The sequence below is a fragment of the Meriones unguiculatus genome, chromosome 1, assembly GCF_030254825.1.
Source record: "Meriones unguiculatus strain TT.TT164.6M chromosome 1, Bangor_MerUng_6.1, whole genome shotgun sequence".
In the NCBI taxonomy this organism is placed as follows: Eukaryota; Metazoa; Chordata; class Mammalia; order Rodentia; family Muridae; genus Meriones; species Meriones unguiculatus.
In genome coordinates this window covers 68225174-68244495 of record NC_083349.1, presented here as the reverse complement: position 1 = coordinate 68244495, position 19322 = coordinate 68225174, and the positions used below count along the sequence as shown (strand labels likewise).

The following is a 19322-nucleotide window of genomic DNA, read 5'->3' as shown; positions in this document are numbered from 1 at the left end:
ATTTGGTGGAACACTCCTATAACATGATGCAGACAAATTTGCCTTTCCAGTTTAAAGGAAAAAATACTTAAATGTTACCAGTACAAATAGTAATATAATAGGACAATCCATGAACCAATAACTAGAAAGGCATAAAACTCAATGTTTTATCTAATATATAATTAGATACAATATATAATTACAATATCTAAGTCTCAGCTTGCTTTTCTGTAAGGAAATTATTGACTTAAATTACTTAAGATACCTCCCCACCTAATGGTTGGTAACTCAACACCCCCCTCCAATCTAAAAGAAAACAAAACAAGAAACCTAGAAACACCTTCCAAAATAAAAGACTTAACAAAACAATGGCTAAGAGTGGCAGTCTGGAAACAAGCTCAGAACCCAGAAACAATCAGATACTGGAAAGACTTTGTCCCAAGAGAGCTTCCTCAAACAGAAAACACAGCTGAAGGGCTTAAGTGATAAATCTGTTAAGAGTTAAAAATCTAAGTCCTGTCGGAGGTAGAGTCCTTCAGGGATGCTTCTTTAACAGAGTAAACCAGACATGAGCTACTCCTCTACAAAACACCAACAAACCTCTGTGCCATCTAAAAGACTACAAAAAACCCTCAGGCACTGAACATGAAATTATTAGAATCTTGCCTCTAAATACCTGACAGAATCAAACAAAACAATTATTGAAAAAGATACCATCATCCTAAATCTAAAATGTTTTATTAACAGCACCTCTGCTATAACTGTATTTATTATATAAATCAAGAACAAATAAAACTTTTCTAGCAAAGAATTTATAAAAAATATCCTTCTTTGGCTTGTATACATTTCTAGGCAATTGGGAAAAATAAGATTTCACAAGTATAGAATATTATCATAGCTTAATTCTACAGTTTGCAATTTGGGAAAATCCTTAAAATATATTTTAATGATTTTCAAAGTATCTCTTAACAACTCAACATTACAAATGACCAACTTTCGAACTGTATTGTCATAAACTAAATATCAGTGATTTTATTTTGCAATGTGATACTTTAATAAAGAATCACACTGATATAGCAGCATGTGACATTCTGAAAAATAAACAAACCAGAAATACCTCCCTTCTACAGTAAGTATACAATAACACAATGTTTTATATTCGTTATAATCCCAAATGAGGTCATTTCATAAGATCTAATTATTTTCTTTACCAAGAAACAGAAAAGTGACTTAAAATGCCATTTTAAAAGTTGTATTACTACTTTGATAATTTTGAATCTGTATTGCCAAAATGGATCAAAATTAGTCCTTTTCATAACCATGTCGCTATAGACAGCAGTATCTTCCTTCTCCCCTCATACCTATTGTATCTGGGAGGTCTAGTAGTTCATTGTGCTGCAAGTCAAGGTTGGTTATCTGTGTGCAGTTTCCAATCTCCTTTGGAAGGTGTTCAAGTTGATTGTGAGCTACATCCAGGGTAATGAGGTTACATAATTCACCTGTAAATTGATCAACATAATAGTAAGCATTAAAGAATATAACAGGTACTATTTGTAAGCAAGGGAGTACATTTATGATTTCTAAGTTCAACTTCTACTTCAAAATGGTAAATTATCTACTGAAGACACACATACTATAGAAAGTTTAGCTCACTCACAGAATCTCAAACTATTATTCCAAAAACTAACAACTGACAAAATTAAAGTGCTGCTTAAAACTGATGCACCACCATTCCATGTTGTATGTTCTTGGTGCTTTCTTTTGGCCCTAAGGATTAATCCCAGCCTCACACACACTAAGCACGCACTCTGCCACTGAGCTACACACAAACAACCCTCACCTCTAAGCTTGTGTAGACATTTTGACCACAAATACTAATAGATTCTAAGACTTTTCAAAAGCTAATTTTATTAACCAAATTCACCACATGATATTAGAGACATCTTCTACCTCAATATAAGTTTACTTTCAAAATGCATGTTCCAGTGCTATATATAAATGCTAAATTAATATTTTAAATAACAATTTTTTTTCTCAAATTCACAGAAAATTAGATGTTTTCCCCTACCCACATTGACAACTCAAAACTCTCTTAAAGTATTAATGGCCTGTTAAGATCTTTTTCTATATGTAATAGATTTGTTGGTCTGCACATGAATTTTTGTTTGTTTGTTTGTTTGTTTGTTTGTTTGAAACAGGTTTCTCCATGTAGCTCTGGCTGTATAGGCCAGGCTGGCATAAAACTCAGAGATCCACCTGCAAATGCCTCTGCAAGGCAAGAGGTTGGAAATACTGGGGGGAAAAAAAAAGTAAAACAAACTATAAAGCTCTGAAAAAAAGTATGGAGTGGATTCCTACTTATAGACAAAGACAACAAAACATAAAGTTTAATTTCATCAAAAGATACTATCAAGACAGTGAAAAAAATACCAAGTGGGATAAGACATTTGTAAATAAGTAATGAATTTGATAGGGAATACATAAAGAACCACTATAAAATAAAACACCCTCCTCAGTCCTTAAAGAAGGCAATTTAAAAACTGGCTCAGGCTGATTACAATGTTACAACCAGTAATCTCACATGTAGAAGACTAAAACAGAAAGTCTAAAAGGCTGTACTACATAGAGAGACCCTGATTCAACCAAATAAAAAAAAATGATTTAAAGGTATTGTTCAGATTTTCAAATGACAAATATATAAATGGCCAACGAGCACAGGTAAAGGCAGTCAACATGCCTAAATATCAGATAATTAAAAGAGATAAGAGTTATTACTTTATCCATTAGGATAGCTTGTTATTGGAAAACAGAAAGTACTGGTGAGCACGTATAAAATTTAATCAGAGCTTTGGGCTCAGCTGGCACAGAAACGGGTACAGCTGCTGTGGCAACAACCACTATAGTAGCTTCTTTTAAAACTATGAATATAAATATACAGTTTCCACAGAATTCTAACTCTGCAAATTCTGGAACTATCTAAAAAACAGAAAACTGGAAGTAGAGACTAACTCAAACCTACAGAACAGTACTCACAGAAACATTATTCCTGACAGCCAAAAACTGAGCACAACCTCAAATGTCCAAAAGTCAATGGACAAACAAAATGTTGTACATATTAATAATAAATATTTATAGCTTTATAGAGATTTGGATACAGGATAAAACTGGACAACCTTGAAAAATATATTAAGCAAAATAAGCTAAATACAAAGGGCACTAAATTACATAATCCCGTTTCTATGAAGTACTTAGGATAATCACATTTATAGACAGAAAGTAAGAGTGCTTAGTGGGCCCAGAAAGTAAGAGTGATTAGTGGGCCCAGAAGAGGACAAAGAGTAGCGCTTTAATGGGCACACAATTCTGTTCTTAGACGATGAAAACGTTCTGGGCTGAATAACGATGATAGCTGGACAATATAACACACTTAATACCACTGAACCTCAAAACAAATTCTATGTCCTATCTACTCTATAACAATGTACCATATATGGTCAACTAAAAGCCAGATTCACTTTTATATTGGATAAGGTAAGAAGAAGAGTCTCAAGGCAGCTTTCATCTTGGAGGTGGGAAGGCACCTAAGCAATTACAATGAGTATACAGCAATAAACATAAATCAATTAAATTAAAGAGAATAGTGACAAATCAACATATGTAAATGCTGGTTGTTTAGGAAAAACCCAAACATTGATAATACTCATAAAACCTGAATTGATAAAAAAGGAGAAAGAAGACACATACTACAAATATTAACAATGAAACATGACAGTATATTTTCTACAATCTTTTTTGGTTTGGGGTTATTAAGAAAAACCTTGCCCCATAGTCCAAACTGATCTTGAACTTGTGATCCTATGATTTCAGCCTCCCATATGCTGAGATTATAAAAATGTACCACCCAGTTCTTACAGTTTTCTTGTTTTTATTGTTGGTATTGTTATTGTTTTTGGTGGGGGAAGCAGGGTCTTGCTCTGTCCCCCAGATAGCCCAGAGCTCAATATGTATACCAGGCTAGCCTCAATTTGTGACAGTCCTTATGCCCTTGCCTCCGGGTGCTGGATTACCACCCAGCCTACCATCTTTAAAATAACCATAAATCATGAAATTAAAAACTTAGGCTATACAGAACAATTCCTTTTTGAAAAACAGAACTATCAAAAAGCCAACAAATACAAATTATGAAACTTCAATGTTACTCTAACCATTACATAAATTCTATGTGTAACTGAAAAGTTCTCCGTCCAAAAATTATGGGCACAAATGTTTTCTCTGGAAACTCATACCAAGGACTTAGACAAGAATTAACTAACACTCATGTAGTCTCTCACAAGAACTTGCAAAGGGGTAAAGAGTTCCAAATTCACCATTTCATAAGTCTAGCATTACCTTGATATCAAAAACAGTCAAAGACAGTACAAGGAGAAAACTACAGACCAATGTCCTCTTTATATAATGTCACATACTTTATAAACATAGATAACTTAGAGACTGAACAGAAGAATCATCAATTCAAGATATACAGTGCTGGTTCTGTGCTTGCAAAACTACTACTCAATTGTAATTCACAACATCAGTAAGTTTAAAAACAAAAATTATTCGATAACTGATATAAGTATTTAAGAGACTTAAAAATAATTTTAATTTTAAAACTCCTAATAAGGAAGAGATAACATTTACATATGAATTTAACCTTGATTTCCATAACACGTAAGAAATTTGAAGTCAACACTCCCGTCCTTAGAATACTAAAGAAAAGGCTGTGGATTGACAACTCCTATTACATTCTTCAGAGACTTGAGGACAAAGAGCAAATTCATGACCTAACTCCAGAAAAATGTGAATTCAGAGATTCAGAAGTAAGATTTGTAGTTTAGAAGAAACAGTTCAAAGGAAGGTAACTGCTGCTACAAGAAACTGTGGATGCAGGTGAGGTAACTGAGGAGACTGCAAGAATGGAGTCCCTCCTAAGAAAGTCCCAGAAGCAGAAAGACACACATGGTATACACGTACTTGTAAGTGGATATTAGACATATAATATAGGATAATCATACAGAATCTGTACACCTAAAGAAGCTAAGCAAGAAGGGTAAGATGCTCAATCTTCATTCAGAAAGGCAAATGGGACAGACATCAGAAGAGGGAGAAAACAGGAAACAGGACAGGAGCCTCTGAAAGACTCTACCCAGCAGGGTATCAAAACATATGCCGAGACTCATAGCCAAACTTTTTGCAGAGTGCAGGGAATCTTATGAAAGAAGGGGAAGATAGAAAGACCTGGAGGGAACAGGAGTTCCACAAGGAGAGCAACAGAACCAAAAAATTCTGGGGACAGGGGTCTTTCTGAGACTGGTACTCCAAACAAGGACCATGCATGGAAGTAACTTAGAACCCCTGCACAGAAGTAGCCCATGGCAGCTCAGTGTCCAAGAGGGTTCCCCAATATTAGGAACAGGGACTGTCTCTGACATGAACTCATGGGCTGGCTCTTTGATCACCTCCGCCTGAGTGGGGAGCAGCCTTACCAGGCACAGAAGAAGACAGTGAAGCCAGTCCTGATGAGACCTGATAGACTAAGGTCAGATGGAAGGGGAGGACCGCCCCCATCATTGGACTGGCGGAGGGGCATATGAGGAGAAGGGGGAGACAGGGTGGGATTGAGAGGGGATTGAGGAGGGGCTACAGCTGGGATACAAAGTGAATAAATTATAATTAATAAAAATAAAATAAAAATTAATTAAAAATGGGAAAAAAGATAATAGGCTAATCTGTCAAGCCCTGTCTTAACATTTGTGTCTCCACACCCCTGTACTATGGGCATTCTTGAAGACTACCTTTATAACCATGGGGACAGATCCTCAGGGATGGCTAAAAATATATCATAGTTGAGAGATGATGTGGGGGATGTTTGTCAAAAATAAAGATTCCTCAGTCGTTCAAGGAAAAAAAAAAAAAAAGAATGGCCCTTCTCTCTACAGGCCTCATGGAGGCTCTCAGAGCAAAGACAGCACAGAAGTTAGTTGTGTCACCTAAGCACACACAGCAACAGAAAATCTAAGACAATCCACACACAGAAATAACCTATTGGGTTAAATTTGCACTGACATCTGCTCTTGTTTTGGTTTACTGGACAGACTTCAAATGAGTCTTCTAACAAACAGAATATGGCTATCTCAGTGTTCCCTTTATATACCTGTACTAACACATACGATTATGAGGGCTGTATTACAGGATGCCAGAGGTCACTGGGACAGTAGGATCTCTCTCTCATTCTCTCTCCTCCTCTCACAATATATTCTTTCATTTGCTGCAGTAATCAAATTCTCATTCTCAACTTGCTAGTTCTAATACATGGGGAAAAAAAAGATTGAGTAACAGCGGAACTATAGGCACCTTAGCTAATTGACTGTTAAACCTCTCTGATTATTAACAATTTGGTAAAACAAATGGTTAATATCAGTTCATATGACTTAATTAGAACTTAAAATTAAGGCTTCTTTGCATGAGAGAACTGTATGCAATCAGAAATATTATTGTTCCAGAAAGTACAAATAGAATTACATATGAACTGGTTTTTTATACACATATAACTCAAAGATTCTGAACAGCCCCTGCTTTAAGGGACCATAATAATGCAACTATGACAAGGGACCTTTATTTTTCTAACATGGAAGGAATTACTTGGATTCTTCCTACTCACCCCCAAATTTACTTCCTGAATATCTTAATTTACTGTTTTCCTCTGTAGAGATTTATTGTTTGTATCTTAAGGCTTTTGCAGAATGAATCTGTTATAAAACCAACTTTTAAAATAACATACACACATGAAATAGCTTATATTGAACAACTTATCCTCTACTTTAAATTCACGGAAATACAATGTCAATTTTTTTTAAGGAGGAAGAGCAAAAAAAAATAAAATTTCTTCCAAGACAATCTACATACAGAAGAACAAAAGTAAGAACTGCATTAGATTTTTTTCTTCAGAAACCATGCAAAGACAACAGAAGAGTGAAATATTATAAACACAGATGGGGAAGAAAGGTTTGTTTCCAATAAAACTGCCCTTCAAAAGTAATGGAAAAACAAAGACTTAAGAACTAAAAAAACCTGAAAGTACCTGTACCCACTAGAACTGATTTACAAGAAATATTAAAATAAATTCAGAAAGAGAAAATAATATACACAGAAGCTTAATTGACATGAAGGAAGTAGAAAAGAAAAGAATGCAGCTAAAAAGTCTTGATTTTTTTTCTTACTCATAAATGATATAATGGTATCAGTTTAGTCAAAGCATTAATAGCAGAAAGATCATGAGAAATGGAGCTGTTTTAAGACAAAACACAGACGAAATGGAAAGTATTTGCCATCAGGTGTTCACACTCACAAAGTGGTACAGTGCTCACTGGAAGTAGACTAATGTTAATCTAGGTGTATTCAACTCTACAGCACACAAGCAATGCCCACCTCAAAAACAGAAACCTTGGAGAGCCAGACCCAGTGATAATACACCTGTAATCCCAGCACTTCAAATGCAGTCAGGAAGATCACTTTAAACACATATGCAAGCAGATAAAAAAGGAAAGCAGTGAAAGAAAAAACCTAAAGCTAACATTAATCAAGAGACAACTGGATCAGCTAGAGCAATTTCAGAATAAATAATGAAGTACAAATTAAGGTTTTTGAAACAGAAGGTTAATTAGAAAATTGTCCCAACAGTCCATTTTCTCATAGAGTTGAACAGATGTACTGCAGGAAGGCAGGAAACGTTACCGTCTAGGGTAAGTCATTCCAACTACACAACAATCAACACTGTACCATAAGAGCTACTGGGAGAGGTTGAAAGAACATGAAGAACTGAAAGAACTCAACCCCTAAAAGCAGAGAACTTTAACAAGATTTCTGAGACAGTCCACAGTGACTCCTCCTTATGAATAAATACATACAATGATTAAATAATTACCTTTTCCTTTGAGTGGACTGAACCGGAGCAACTTGCAAAATGTTAAAAATGATAACATGACATCTTTGATTACATTACAAAAAGACTGTGACTTCCACCTTGTTAAACCTTTCCTATTTCTCAAAGCTTTCGTCCCTTATGAAGCAAGAACTCACTGTCAGCTGACCCGGACAATGACATCTTGAACTTAAGCGTGGAGCCTTTCCCAGGCGGGCCTTCAGATTCTGTCCAGATCCTTGGCTAACAACCTGACTGAGAGACCTTGTGAAAAACAATCTTGAATCAGAAGTCAATGAAGACAGTTCTGACTGACGGACAAATTACTATTGTTCTAAGAGCTATGCTTTGTTACAGAAGAAATAATTAATATAGGAATTATATTACATCTTTGGGGATTTTATTATGATATTACTCATAAATATGCTTGTAGAAAATGATTTCATCAAAAGCTGGAGTTCTATTAGTCTGAGAAGCCAGAGGACAAGGTTCAGAGTTATTAAATCAACTGGAACTTTAGCTGCAGAAAAGAGAAAAATCACAAAGAATGGAGTCCCAAAATTTGCAGTATATAATCTCCTTAGACTTTTGTCCAATTCAAAAAATAAGTATGTGTGAAAGGAAATTCTTGTGGAGCCTGAAAAGGAAACAATAGTTTAAAAGTAAAGAGCAGATCAGACTTATTACAGCTGCCAACCATAGTATCAAACAGCTTGAACTTCAGCCCTGCCAGATTAGAAGGATTAGGAAAGAGAGAATCAAAAGAGCTACCTAAAACAGAGTATCTAAAGAGGACTAAAAAAAATCACATCTCAAGACTATGGAATGTTTACCAGGCTTTTAAGGGTAAAAGCCCCAAGAGCTTAATCCAAATCTCTGCAAGATTACAATGACTTGAAGGAAATTTAACTGTGGAGCAAAACCAAACTTTTAACACTGATGAGAGAGGACAGTAAGAGAAATCATCCATAATCATCACACATAATTCATTTAACCCATCCAATCAGCAATTACTAGAAGTCAGTATGAACCACGGTGGCTAAAATGAACTAGAAAATGAACACAATATAGCAATATGGTCCCTAGGGCAGTAGACAAGAGCCAAACATGACCCCATGTTCTCCAAGATGAAGGAAAACTGTATAAACCTAGTCACCAAGTTTCTGCCCAGGAGTAAGTTACAAGCTACAAAATAAGCGGGGAAGGCCTAGAGTCAAGACAACTGAAATGCCTACAAGCTGCTTTAAGGCAGAATGTGAGAGACAGTAGCATGGCAGTATAAGATTCATACAATCTGAAAGGAAGTATTTGCCTACACTCTGATCACCATATAGAAAGCAAATAAGGAACGGTGGCAAAGAGCCAATAAAAGGAACCCAAAATTCCCAATAGTAGTGTCACAAGGCTGGGAACAGTCTGAATTCCTGCCATTTAGAAAAGCCCTAATAAAAATACAGTTTATCTGGAAGAGTCCTGAGAAAAGTATATTGGGGATAACATAGATCTAAACCAAAGGCAACCAGAAAAACTGTAACCAAGCTTAAAAGGAAAATACAAAAGAATCAACCAATTCCAAAATAACTGAACTGTTTGCCAAAACTGTATGTCCAGTATTAGTTAAAATAATACAAAATCTAGACCCAACAATGCTGTAACAATGATCTGACATCCAACTAAAATGTAACCCAGCATCGATACAGAAAGTGTGATCTCTGATAAGAAAAGGAAACAAAAGCAAGAGGTAACAAACAGTAAGACAAGAATACCGAAAAGACTACTAAAAATGAGCTTCACAAGACAGAAAGAAAATATGGAACAAAAATGAAACCCAAATGCAATGCAGACATTAGGGGGAAAAAAGGTGTGAAATAAATATTTGATTAAATAGGATCAACCAATCAGACTTAGAAACACAGCAATCCGACACTCAGATCCTCATTTCCCACTCACTCCTTTACAAGGACTTACTCCATAGGCTCCTCTAAGCAAAAATCTTACATAAAAAGAGACATACACAGCAGTGACTGCAGTGACTGGGTAAAGTGCTCTCAGGGTATAATGGTTGATGCCCCCCTCCCACATTTCAGGCAACACAGAAGCTGAATCTTAGTATTTCTCTGGCTCGCATTTCTCTTACTGTCTTCTATTTCTCTTATTGTCTCTTTTAATAACAAGAGCTTCTATCCTTCAGGTGTTTATTGTTTGATAAAAGACCTGACAATATGGAACAGTTTACTTCCTAGTCTGAAATTTCTTCCTAATTCCCAGTTAATAAGAGTTACTTAGTAGCACCTATGGCCTCTCTATTAAAAGAAGTTATTTTATAACACCTATGGCCTCTCTTTATTGCTTTCCTTTTTCCCATAAAGTTATTTATTGGCATTTGTTAAAAAACACTCAAATGATATTTTTAATAAATAAAGCAATTCTATTGCTCCTGGCAAAACTAAAAGAATTTAAATTTTTTTAGGGATTAAGGCTTACTATTTAAGATAATACTAAAAATAACACTAAAACATTATCTTAACACTAGAATATTAAAATTAGACTAAGTATTAAAAATTATGAACTGTAAAATGTCAAAATGGTGAAAAATAAACACCGAGTTTCACATAAATTCTATTCAGGCCATGTTTGGTTTGGTTCTTTCTTTTTGGTTGTGAGCTTAGACTTTAACAGCTAAGCCAACTCTCCAGCCCTCAAGGCAAATGTATCAAAGGCCTAACATTTAGAATCTAAGAAATTCAAAGAAAAATTACATTTCACATGAACAAATATTAAGTTCATTCAGTTATTAAAAAGCCTTTGATACTGTTTATTTTGTATTATGTATGAGCAGATAATTGATTATATATTTGTTACATATTGGTTATATATCAGTTGACTTAGATAAACTGTATCACTGCCAAGTACTGTGAATTGACTTTGTTTTCAATAAATGTTATGTCAAACAGATAAAAAATATTCCTGACTTTATTTTCTCACATGTCCATGTGAAGACTTGTTTTGTTCAGGGTCTGGGGAGGATGAAAAACAGAAGATAACCCAGGACATCATTTCTCCTCAGGGGCCACCCACCTGGTCTTGAAGGCAGGATTATCACTGGGCTCACTTGTTTGGCCAGGCTGGCTGCTCCCTGGGCCCCTGGATCTATACACACACCCTTGCCTCCTCAGCACTGAAATTACAAGCCAGTCCCACTGTGCCTTTTTATGTGAGTACTCATTAATGGCCATCTCCCCAGCCCTGTAAAAGGTTTTGTTTGTTTTGTTTCGTTTTTTTTTTAATGTGGGAAAATGATCTGAGTCTTTAAGGGTATACCTTTTAACAATTAGATCAGTCTACTAGAAAGTTCTTTTGACAATCAAATCCATATGAAATTGTATACTATATATGTAACATTTTACTGAATACAGAAAATACTTTTATAAACATTCTAATTCAGCTGTTTTTATAGAGAATGATCTTTTTGAAAATCAAAATTTAATAAATTACTTTTTAAAAAATTCTTAATCAGACACATTCAATGAGAGAAATCAAAAACCAAAAGATGAGGTTTATCTGGTTTCAAAGCATGATAATCATTGCCTTTCTAGAAAAATAAAATTTTGTAAAACTGTCCAGAGCACCCTAAACTAAACCAATTATTCAAGTTGACACCTCACACTGACTTCCACTTCAACAAACCTCCATTAAGAGACAGTTCTGAAACCCTGTCTTTAACTGGGAGCCCAAAGGAACCAATGAGAAAGTTAAGAGAATAGTTAGTTATTTCCTGTTTCTTCCTGGAAAAAGAGTTCTTGACTGCTTCTTGTACAATGAAGAGCTCATTTCACTCAGGACAAATGGCTTTGGTGCCTACTAATAAACCAGAGACAATACTCACCTCTAGACTCACTCAGTACCTGTGGCTCCTCTCAGTTCTCATCCTGGCGCCTACCTTAAACAGCTCCAGCTCACATGCTTCCCCTACCCCAGCTTCGAATTCCTACATAACATTATTTCTACTTTTGCTTGGTTTTGAGACAAGGTCCACTATGTGGCCCTGAAGACCTCAACTGCCAATAGGCAATGCCTCCCAAATGCTGAGCTTAGAAATGTGCACCACCATGCCCAGAAAAAAAACGTATTTCTTTCACTTCCAGGTATTTCATAGCCTACGGAAGCAAGTCCTAAGAGAGAAAACTTGTGAACTTGTCAAACTTTGGGGACCATGGCTAAACCCAAACACCAAATAATAAGGATATAGATAAAGACTGTTTTACAATTCCTAGAGAAAAATCAGTATTTCTTTTTCCAACAACCTAAACTTCTGTAGACAATGAGCTTTATGCACAAATCAAATTCTGATTGAAGCAAGTACTAACTAAAGCATGTCACTCAATAGCTACTTTCCTATAGGAGACGTGTAATGAAGCATTTCCACCCACTGATTTTTTTTTTGAGACTATTTTAATAGCTCAGAAATGAGTCATACCATGCATGCACATTACTTGAAAAAAATCTATATTGGATATTCTAAATATACTTAAGAAAAAAAATTATTTTTTCTTTTTTATTATTATGATACTTTAGTTTCATAGATGTACCCTTTGAATACTGACCACTCTTATCTCTCAAATCCTTACCAACCCTATCCATCCCTTTCCCACAATTCTCTCTTATGCAGCCTTGTCTATATGCTTTGTTGTGCGACCCACAAAGATTAACCAGGGCCATCTATGTGCCCATGGGTTTGGAACTAAGCGGAGCCTGGTGAAAGGAGAAGAGGATACACAAGACAGTGACTTCTCCTTTCCCAGAATCTATTGGAGCCCTTGCTTCCTTGACTAACTGCTGACAGTACTGCTCTTGTGTGGGCCCAGTGCAGAAGACTAGAGTTGGCGTGGTAGCTGTAGCCAATCCAGGGAATGGCTTTTTGTAGCCCTTCACCCTGTTTTCTGGTTCTTACAGACTTCTGCCCCCACTTCTGTGATGTTCAGTAAGCCATAAGGGGGTGAGGGGTGGGAGTGATTTGTTTAGAGCTGGGCCCACATCAGTGCCTTATTTTCTGCATGCTGGGCAATCATGAGTCTCCACAGTCCCCTGAAGTGATCTGAGTAAAAATGGCCTCCATAGGCTCAGATTTAAATGCGTGGTCCCCAGGAAATACATTTCTCTGATTAGAGCTGGAAGCCACTTAAGACAAAATCAATTTTTAAATGTGTAGAGTCAAATACAATAGAACATATCTGAATTTTAACTGTAATGTTTTCAAGTTAAGCATAGAACACTGCATCCTTGAGAAGCTGCAGAACCCAAAAGTCAGGAAGTTTCCTGTATCATCGACTATAAGAGAGCTCTTCACTCAATCCATCTTTGGTTATTCATAACATACTGCCTATAGCAAAATAAAAACTCTGAACTTCACAATCCAGTTTTTATTTTGATATTTTAAAAATCTAGGGTCAGATGGAAGGGGAGGAGGACCTCCCCAATCAGTGGACGAGGAGAGGGGTATGGGAGCAGATGAAGGAGGAAGGGTGGGATTGGAAGAGGGCTACAGCTGGGATACAAAGTGAATAAACTGTAAGTAATATAAAAAATTTAAATTAAAAAATCTTAAACAAAAGGCTAAAAGACATTATCTTTGTAAATTTCTCAAAAACTGCTTATTAACATGGGAAATGGTTCAGAAATTTATTTTACAATTAAAAAGATGTTCCAAAATTTATTCAAAAATGATCAAAAGAGTTGATTTTTTTATTGATCTGTTTATATATGTTTCTTTCCCCCTATACCATTCTTTTTCAGTTTTTCCTTTGTTTCAGTATAATTTAATATATAAGATTAGAATGAAATGTGTCACTGATAGCAGCAATTCATATACTATTCTGCCTTTCTGTATTAGGTTTTGCTTGTTGTTTCTGAGACAAGGGCGCACTGTGTTGCCCGGGATGCACTCAGACCTTGGGCTCCAGTGATCACCCTGGAATGGGCTTCCTGCATGCTGTGCACCACTGTGCCCAGCTGCTACACTTTATTCTTAATGAAAATATAAGTAATTTCAAAAATGAGGAGGAAAACTGCTTTCCTATGGTAGTGTTCTTCCACAAAGCTGTAATATGACAACTGATCATGATAATCAGGTAAAAAGTGATATGAATTTAAGTAAACACCTTTCAGACAAAGAGTCAGAATAGGAAAATTTACACAACACAGTTGATAAAAAATATTTGTATAAAGATACTTAAAAACAGGTGTTAAGGTAACAACTTAAAAGACAAACCTTTTAAATTCTTTTTTTCTTCAATAAAAAAAAGCAGATTCTGTTGTCTGAGGAAGGTCTAATTATATCTGTTTAATAACTCACTTGTCAATAAAATAATCTCATATCTATTCATATTTAATAAGTTACAAATAAGGAATATAGAAATAAATGTTTTCATACAGTTGAGAACTTTCTGATATGGAAAGCACTTAACAAAATTACTTAGCTAACAAATACCACAAAAAGCAACCCAGACCGCTCACCAATTTCAGCAGGTAGCTGTTTGATTTTATTCTCTCGGATGCTTAGCATGATGAGCTTGGGCAGGTTTTTGATGTCCATTTCCACAGTCGTTATGCGATTAAAGCGAAGATACAGAGTGGTGAGAGAATCTAGCCTATATACCACTGAAGGAATTTCTCTCAGTTTATTATGCCGTAGATCAAGCATCCGCAGCTTCTTCAAGTTATCAAGAGAGTCAGGCAAACTGGTAAGTGAATTCTCACTGAGAGCCAGCGTCATGAGATTTACTAGACAGCCCACCTCTGCTGGGAGGGACTGCAATTTGTTACTGTATAAATAAAGTTCTGTGAGTTGAGTCAACTCTTTGACTGATGGTGGCAGTATATGTATAGACCTCTTGGATAAGTCCAGGCGCATGGAGTTCTCCTCCCGGCATTTGTTAAGCTCCTTAATTACCTCAGCATTGCTGGATTTTTTTCTAGTCCCAGGTGCTGGATTTGGCCTTTTGATCGTATTGTCGACTGAAAAAGCCACCCCTGGTTGTGCAGCACTGGAATCCTTCTTTCCGTCTTTGGCATCTTTCCCTTTGGTTTTAGGTTCTTTTTCTTTGCTTTCTTTCCCAAAACCTCCAGAGGCTTTTGCCTCTTTTTCTCTGTCCTTGGCAGATGGTACTTTGGGATCTTTCTCTTTAGAGTCTTTTTCTTTGCCTAAACTACTACTCATGGTGACTCAAGTTTAAACAAAACACTACATGAACGCCTTTTATTTGCCAGAATCCAGATCAAAGATGAAGAGACAAAGATCCTAGGCAGTCAAAAGAGTGCTGGCATGAAGAAGTAAGCTTGGAGTTGCATCCATCTGTTACATGTTGGCTCTAAAAGCACTAGGCCCATTTCTGATAACTCATTCCAACGGTAAAATGGTGCTGGTCAGTGATTCACTAGAATTCCTGGAATACAACACAGACAGTAGTAAATTACATTACATTATAAATTAAAATGTTATAATTTACATTACAGACAGTCTCCCAAAACAATCACTGTGGAAATAGGCAGTTTCCTTCTATCTTATACATGATACTATTCCCCTCTATCATGAAACATCCACTACAAATACAAAAGCTAGTAGAGCACATCAGGCCTCCCTTCGGAGGACGCGAAATCTCATAGGAAAAAGGTAAAATAATGAATCCAAGTTAACTATGACACAAAATTTTAAGAGCTCAAAAGTAAGCAAAATCACAATAGCTTATAATTAAGTACTTTCTAGGTCACTATTCCAGTGACCTTAAAATGTTTACTCATTGGATATATTAACAATCCTATTGGGAATAAATTGCTCCCAAAGAAGCTAAATAACAAGGAGAGCTCATGGGGTGATGTGTGACTCTTATTGACAAGGGGAAATAGAATAGGTATTGTGGATGGATTGGGGGATGAGGGTGGGAATGGGACAGGAGGGAGCAGGTGTGGAAAGGACAGAAAAAGAGAGCACTAGGAAAGACAAGTGAAGTAGGGTCGAGGGCATCTGTGATGACCTATAATCCCAGAGCAAAGGAAACTCCCCGAATCCATGAGGGTGAGCCCTAGTTAAGACTCCAATGGGGTTATGAAGCCTGAACCAGCCATCTCCTGTAACCAGGCAAGACTTCTAATGAAGGAATTGGGATACCAAGCCAGCCACAAAATCTTCAACCACAAATTTTCCTGCCTACAAGATATGCAGAGGTAAAGATGGAACAGAAATTGAAGGAATGGCCAACAATGACTCGTTCAACTTGAGACCCATGCCATGAGAGACAGCCCACCCGATACTGTTTATGATATTCTGCTATATTTGCAGACAAAAGCCTAGCATAACTGTCATCAGAGAGGCTTCAACCAGCAATTGGAAACAGATGCAGAGACCCACAGCTAAACACTTAGGTAGAGCATGGGGAATCCTGTCGAAGAGGGGGAGGAAGGGTTGTAGGAAATAAAACCTACAAAATTACCTAACTAGGGCTCATAGATGCCCACAAAGACTGAACCACCAAACAGAGAGCATGCATGAGGCTGACCTAGGCCCTCTATACATATACAACAATTGTGTAGCATGGCCTTCCTGTGGGAGTACGGACAGCGGAAGCAGGGACTGTCTCTGACTGTTACCTGCCTTTGTGTCCCTTTTTCCCTACTAGGCTGCCTGGTCTATCCCCAAGAGAAGATACACCTAGCCTTACTGCAACTTGATGTGCCAGGGCTAACTGATAACCATGGAAGGGGCTCCCCTTTTCTGAAGAGGAAATGGAGGAATGGATGGAAGAGGGGTGGAAGCACTGGTAGGAGAGAAGGGAGGGAAAACTGCAGTCAGGATGTAAGGTTAACAAATAAAATAATTAAAAGAAATAATAAATTGTTATACCCAATTTATACAAACAAAAGCACAGAATTTTTTATTTTTTTTTTTTTTTTAGTATCCTAACTAGCTAACCTTTTAATCTTTGGATTCTGCCATAATCCAAATCAGTGGCCTGGAAACAGATTCGGTGCTTAAGAGCACATATTGCTGTTTCTGAGGACCTAGGTTTGATTCCCAGCACCCACACCAGGCCTCTTACAACTGCCTGTAACCCCACCTCCAGGAGGCTCTCACACCTCTGATGTTCGTGTACACATACCACCACCATACACATAATTAAAATAATAATTTTTTAAAAGAATCCAAATTAAGTAGTACATATCTATAGACTGTACTTAACAGATACACTGAATCTGCTTTACCTACATGACTTAACCAAATGGCTTTAAGTAACAGGAAATAACTCAAAGCTGACACAGACTAAGAAACAATAAAGATCAAGTACAAAGTGAATAAATACCAGTTAGCTTTAAAAAAAAAATCAAATAGATTTTAGTGGGAATCAGTTTCCTTCCGTATTGTAGCACTGAGGTAGACTATTCACAGGATATTGACACTTGTTCTTAAATGTTATTAAAAACGGATATTTTTAAAAGATGCATCTTTAGAAGAGGGCTAGTAGGATGAGATGGGGCTGAAGAGGGTGAATAGAATTGAAGAATATTATAATATATATATACACATACATACATACATACATACATACATACATACACTCCTATGCCAGCACTTGAGAGGCCAGGGCAGGAAGACCATGAATTCAAAGTCAGCCTAAACTACATACGAAGAAACATTATTTAAAACACAACAACAAAAACTTACTTGGAATAAAAACTATAAAAGGGGATAGAGGGGCTGGAGAGATGGCTCAGAGGTTGAGAATACTAGCTGTTCTTCCAAAAGTCCTGAGTTCAATTCTCAGCAACCACATGGTGGCTCATAACCATCTATAGTGAGATCTGGTGCCCTCTTCTGGTGTTCTGGTGTACATGCAGACAAAATGATGTGTAAATAATAAAAACATAAATATTCTTTAAAAACTGTAAAGATTATTTTTGTTTTTTTGAGACAGGGTTTCTCTGTGTAGCCTTGGCTGTCCTGGACTCACTTTGTAGACCAGGCTGGCCTTGAACTCACAGACATCTGCCTGTCTCTGCCTCCCTGAATGCTAGGATTACAGGCCATAATATTTTTTTAAAGCCAGTAGGGCATATGTGCTAAATATTTTTTTCACCTTAAGTATAGATATAAAAGTTTTACAGTATTATATCTTGAATTACAATGGACACACTGGGCTCCGGACAAGATAGCTCATTATACTATACTTCAAATAATCACAGCCTAAAACTGTGGATAAATTCGTAAAAAAACTAGAAAGTGGGATACAAAGTGAATAACTATAATTAATATAAAAAAGAAAAAGAAAAAATAAAGAAAACTAGAAAAAGACTGAAAAGTACAGAAAAAGTGACAAACTAGGACTAAAAGATTCTACCTAATATTAAGTTCCCTGGTATTTTGTGTGTGTGTGTGTGTGTGTGTGTGTGTGTTTGTTTTGCTTCCTCTATGTCCTATTCTGGATAGTAAGGACACCAACAACTAATGAACACTAACAGGCAACAATCAGTCAATCAATGTTCCAAGAATGGTTTTGTTTAGTTAAATTCTGTGAGAAGGGGCATTGCAGGATGGTACCGGTGTGACTATGTGAACACAAAGTAAGTCATTCACCCCTTCGCTGCCATTGAGGCCACACTGAAAGGAAAGCCTGCCAGTCATTCCAACTTTATATTAGCTTGAAAAGAAGATGCACACACACACTTCATATTAGCCCAGTGGCCAAGAAGTACGAAGTGTAGCTCTGATAAGTCTTCCTAAATTAAAAGGAATTTAATTTATTTCAATTAAAGTGGTTTTTACTTGAAATTAATTGAGTTAATTTCAGGTCAAAGTGGTATCCCCCTCCCTTCCCTCTTGTTCCTACTCTTGCAAAGCTATATGATGAGGAAGAGCACTGTAGTTAATCTCTTGCTCTGCATGACCCAAGCATTAATGAATAAATGATACATCCTTTTCTCCCAGCAACAGAGGATCTTCAGCAGAGAAACAGAAGAAAATTCTTTTAGTATGTTTAGAAGGCATAACTTGTAGCACTTCCTGCATAAAAGCAAGATCAGAGCATGTGCTCTAAGGACTGAACTGTTACAGGGAACACCGCCTGCCCATGCACAAGATGACAGGTTAGTCTGGGGACGGCACACAGCAGGACAGACCACCGCTGTGAAAGCTCTGAGAACCACGACATTTGTTTTGAACCAAACACTTTTCTCTGAGAAAACGGAATTTATATAAAAATCGGTTTATCAAGACAGTCATTGTACAATATAAAATTACTCAAACCAAGATCTAAGAAAATAATGATTCTAAAGAGAAAAGATGACCAGCAGATACCAAAAGATTCTGTTGAATAATCTGGTAAGAATAAAATAC

At 36.6% G+C, this 19322-nt stretch overlaps 1 protein-coding gene across 4 annotated transcripts in view; it reads right to left on the bottom strand.

The window, feature by feature from the left end:
- Shoc2 (SHOC2 leucine rich repeat scaffold protein) overlaps window positions 1-19322 on the bottom strand; it is an 86320-nt gene that overhangs the window by 31409 nt on the left and 35589 nt on the right. For all 4 annotated transcript variants that reach the window (XM_021648938.2, XM_060391109.1, XM_021648937.2 and 1 more), the window contains exons 2-3: window positions 14453-15381; window positions 1341-1478 (exon numbers count right to left, since the gene is read on the bottom strand). In XM_021648938.2, the coding sequence (XP_021504613.1) occupies window positions 1341-1478; window positions 14453-15155 (841 nt within the window). In that variant the 5' untranslated portion in view covers window positions 15156-15381. The remainder of the gene's footprint in view (window positions 1-1340; window positions 1479-14452; window positions 15382-19322) is intronic.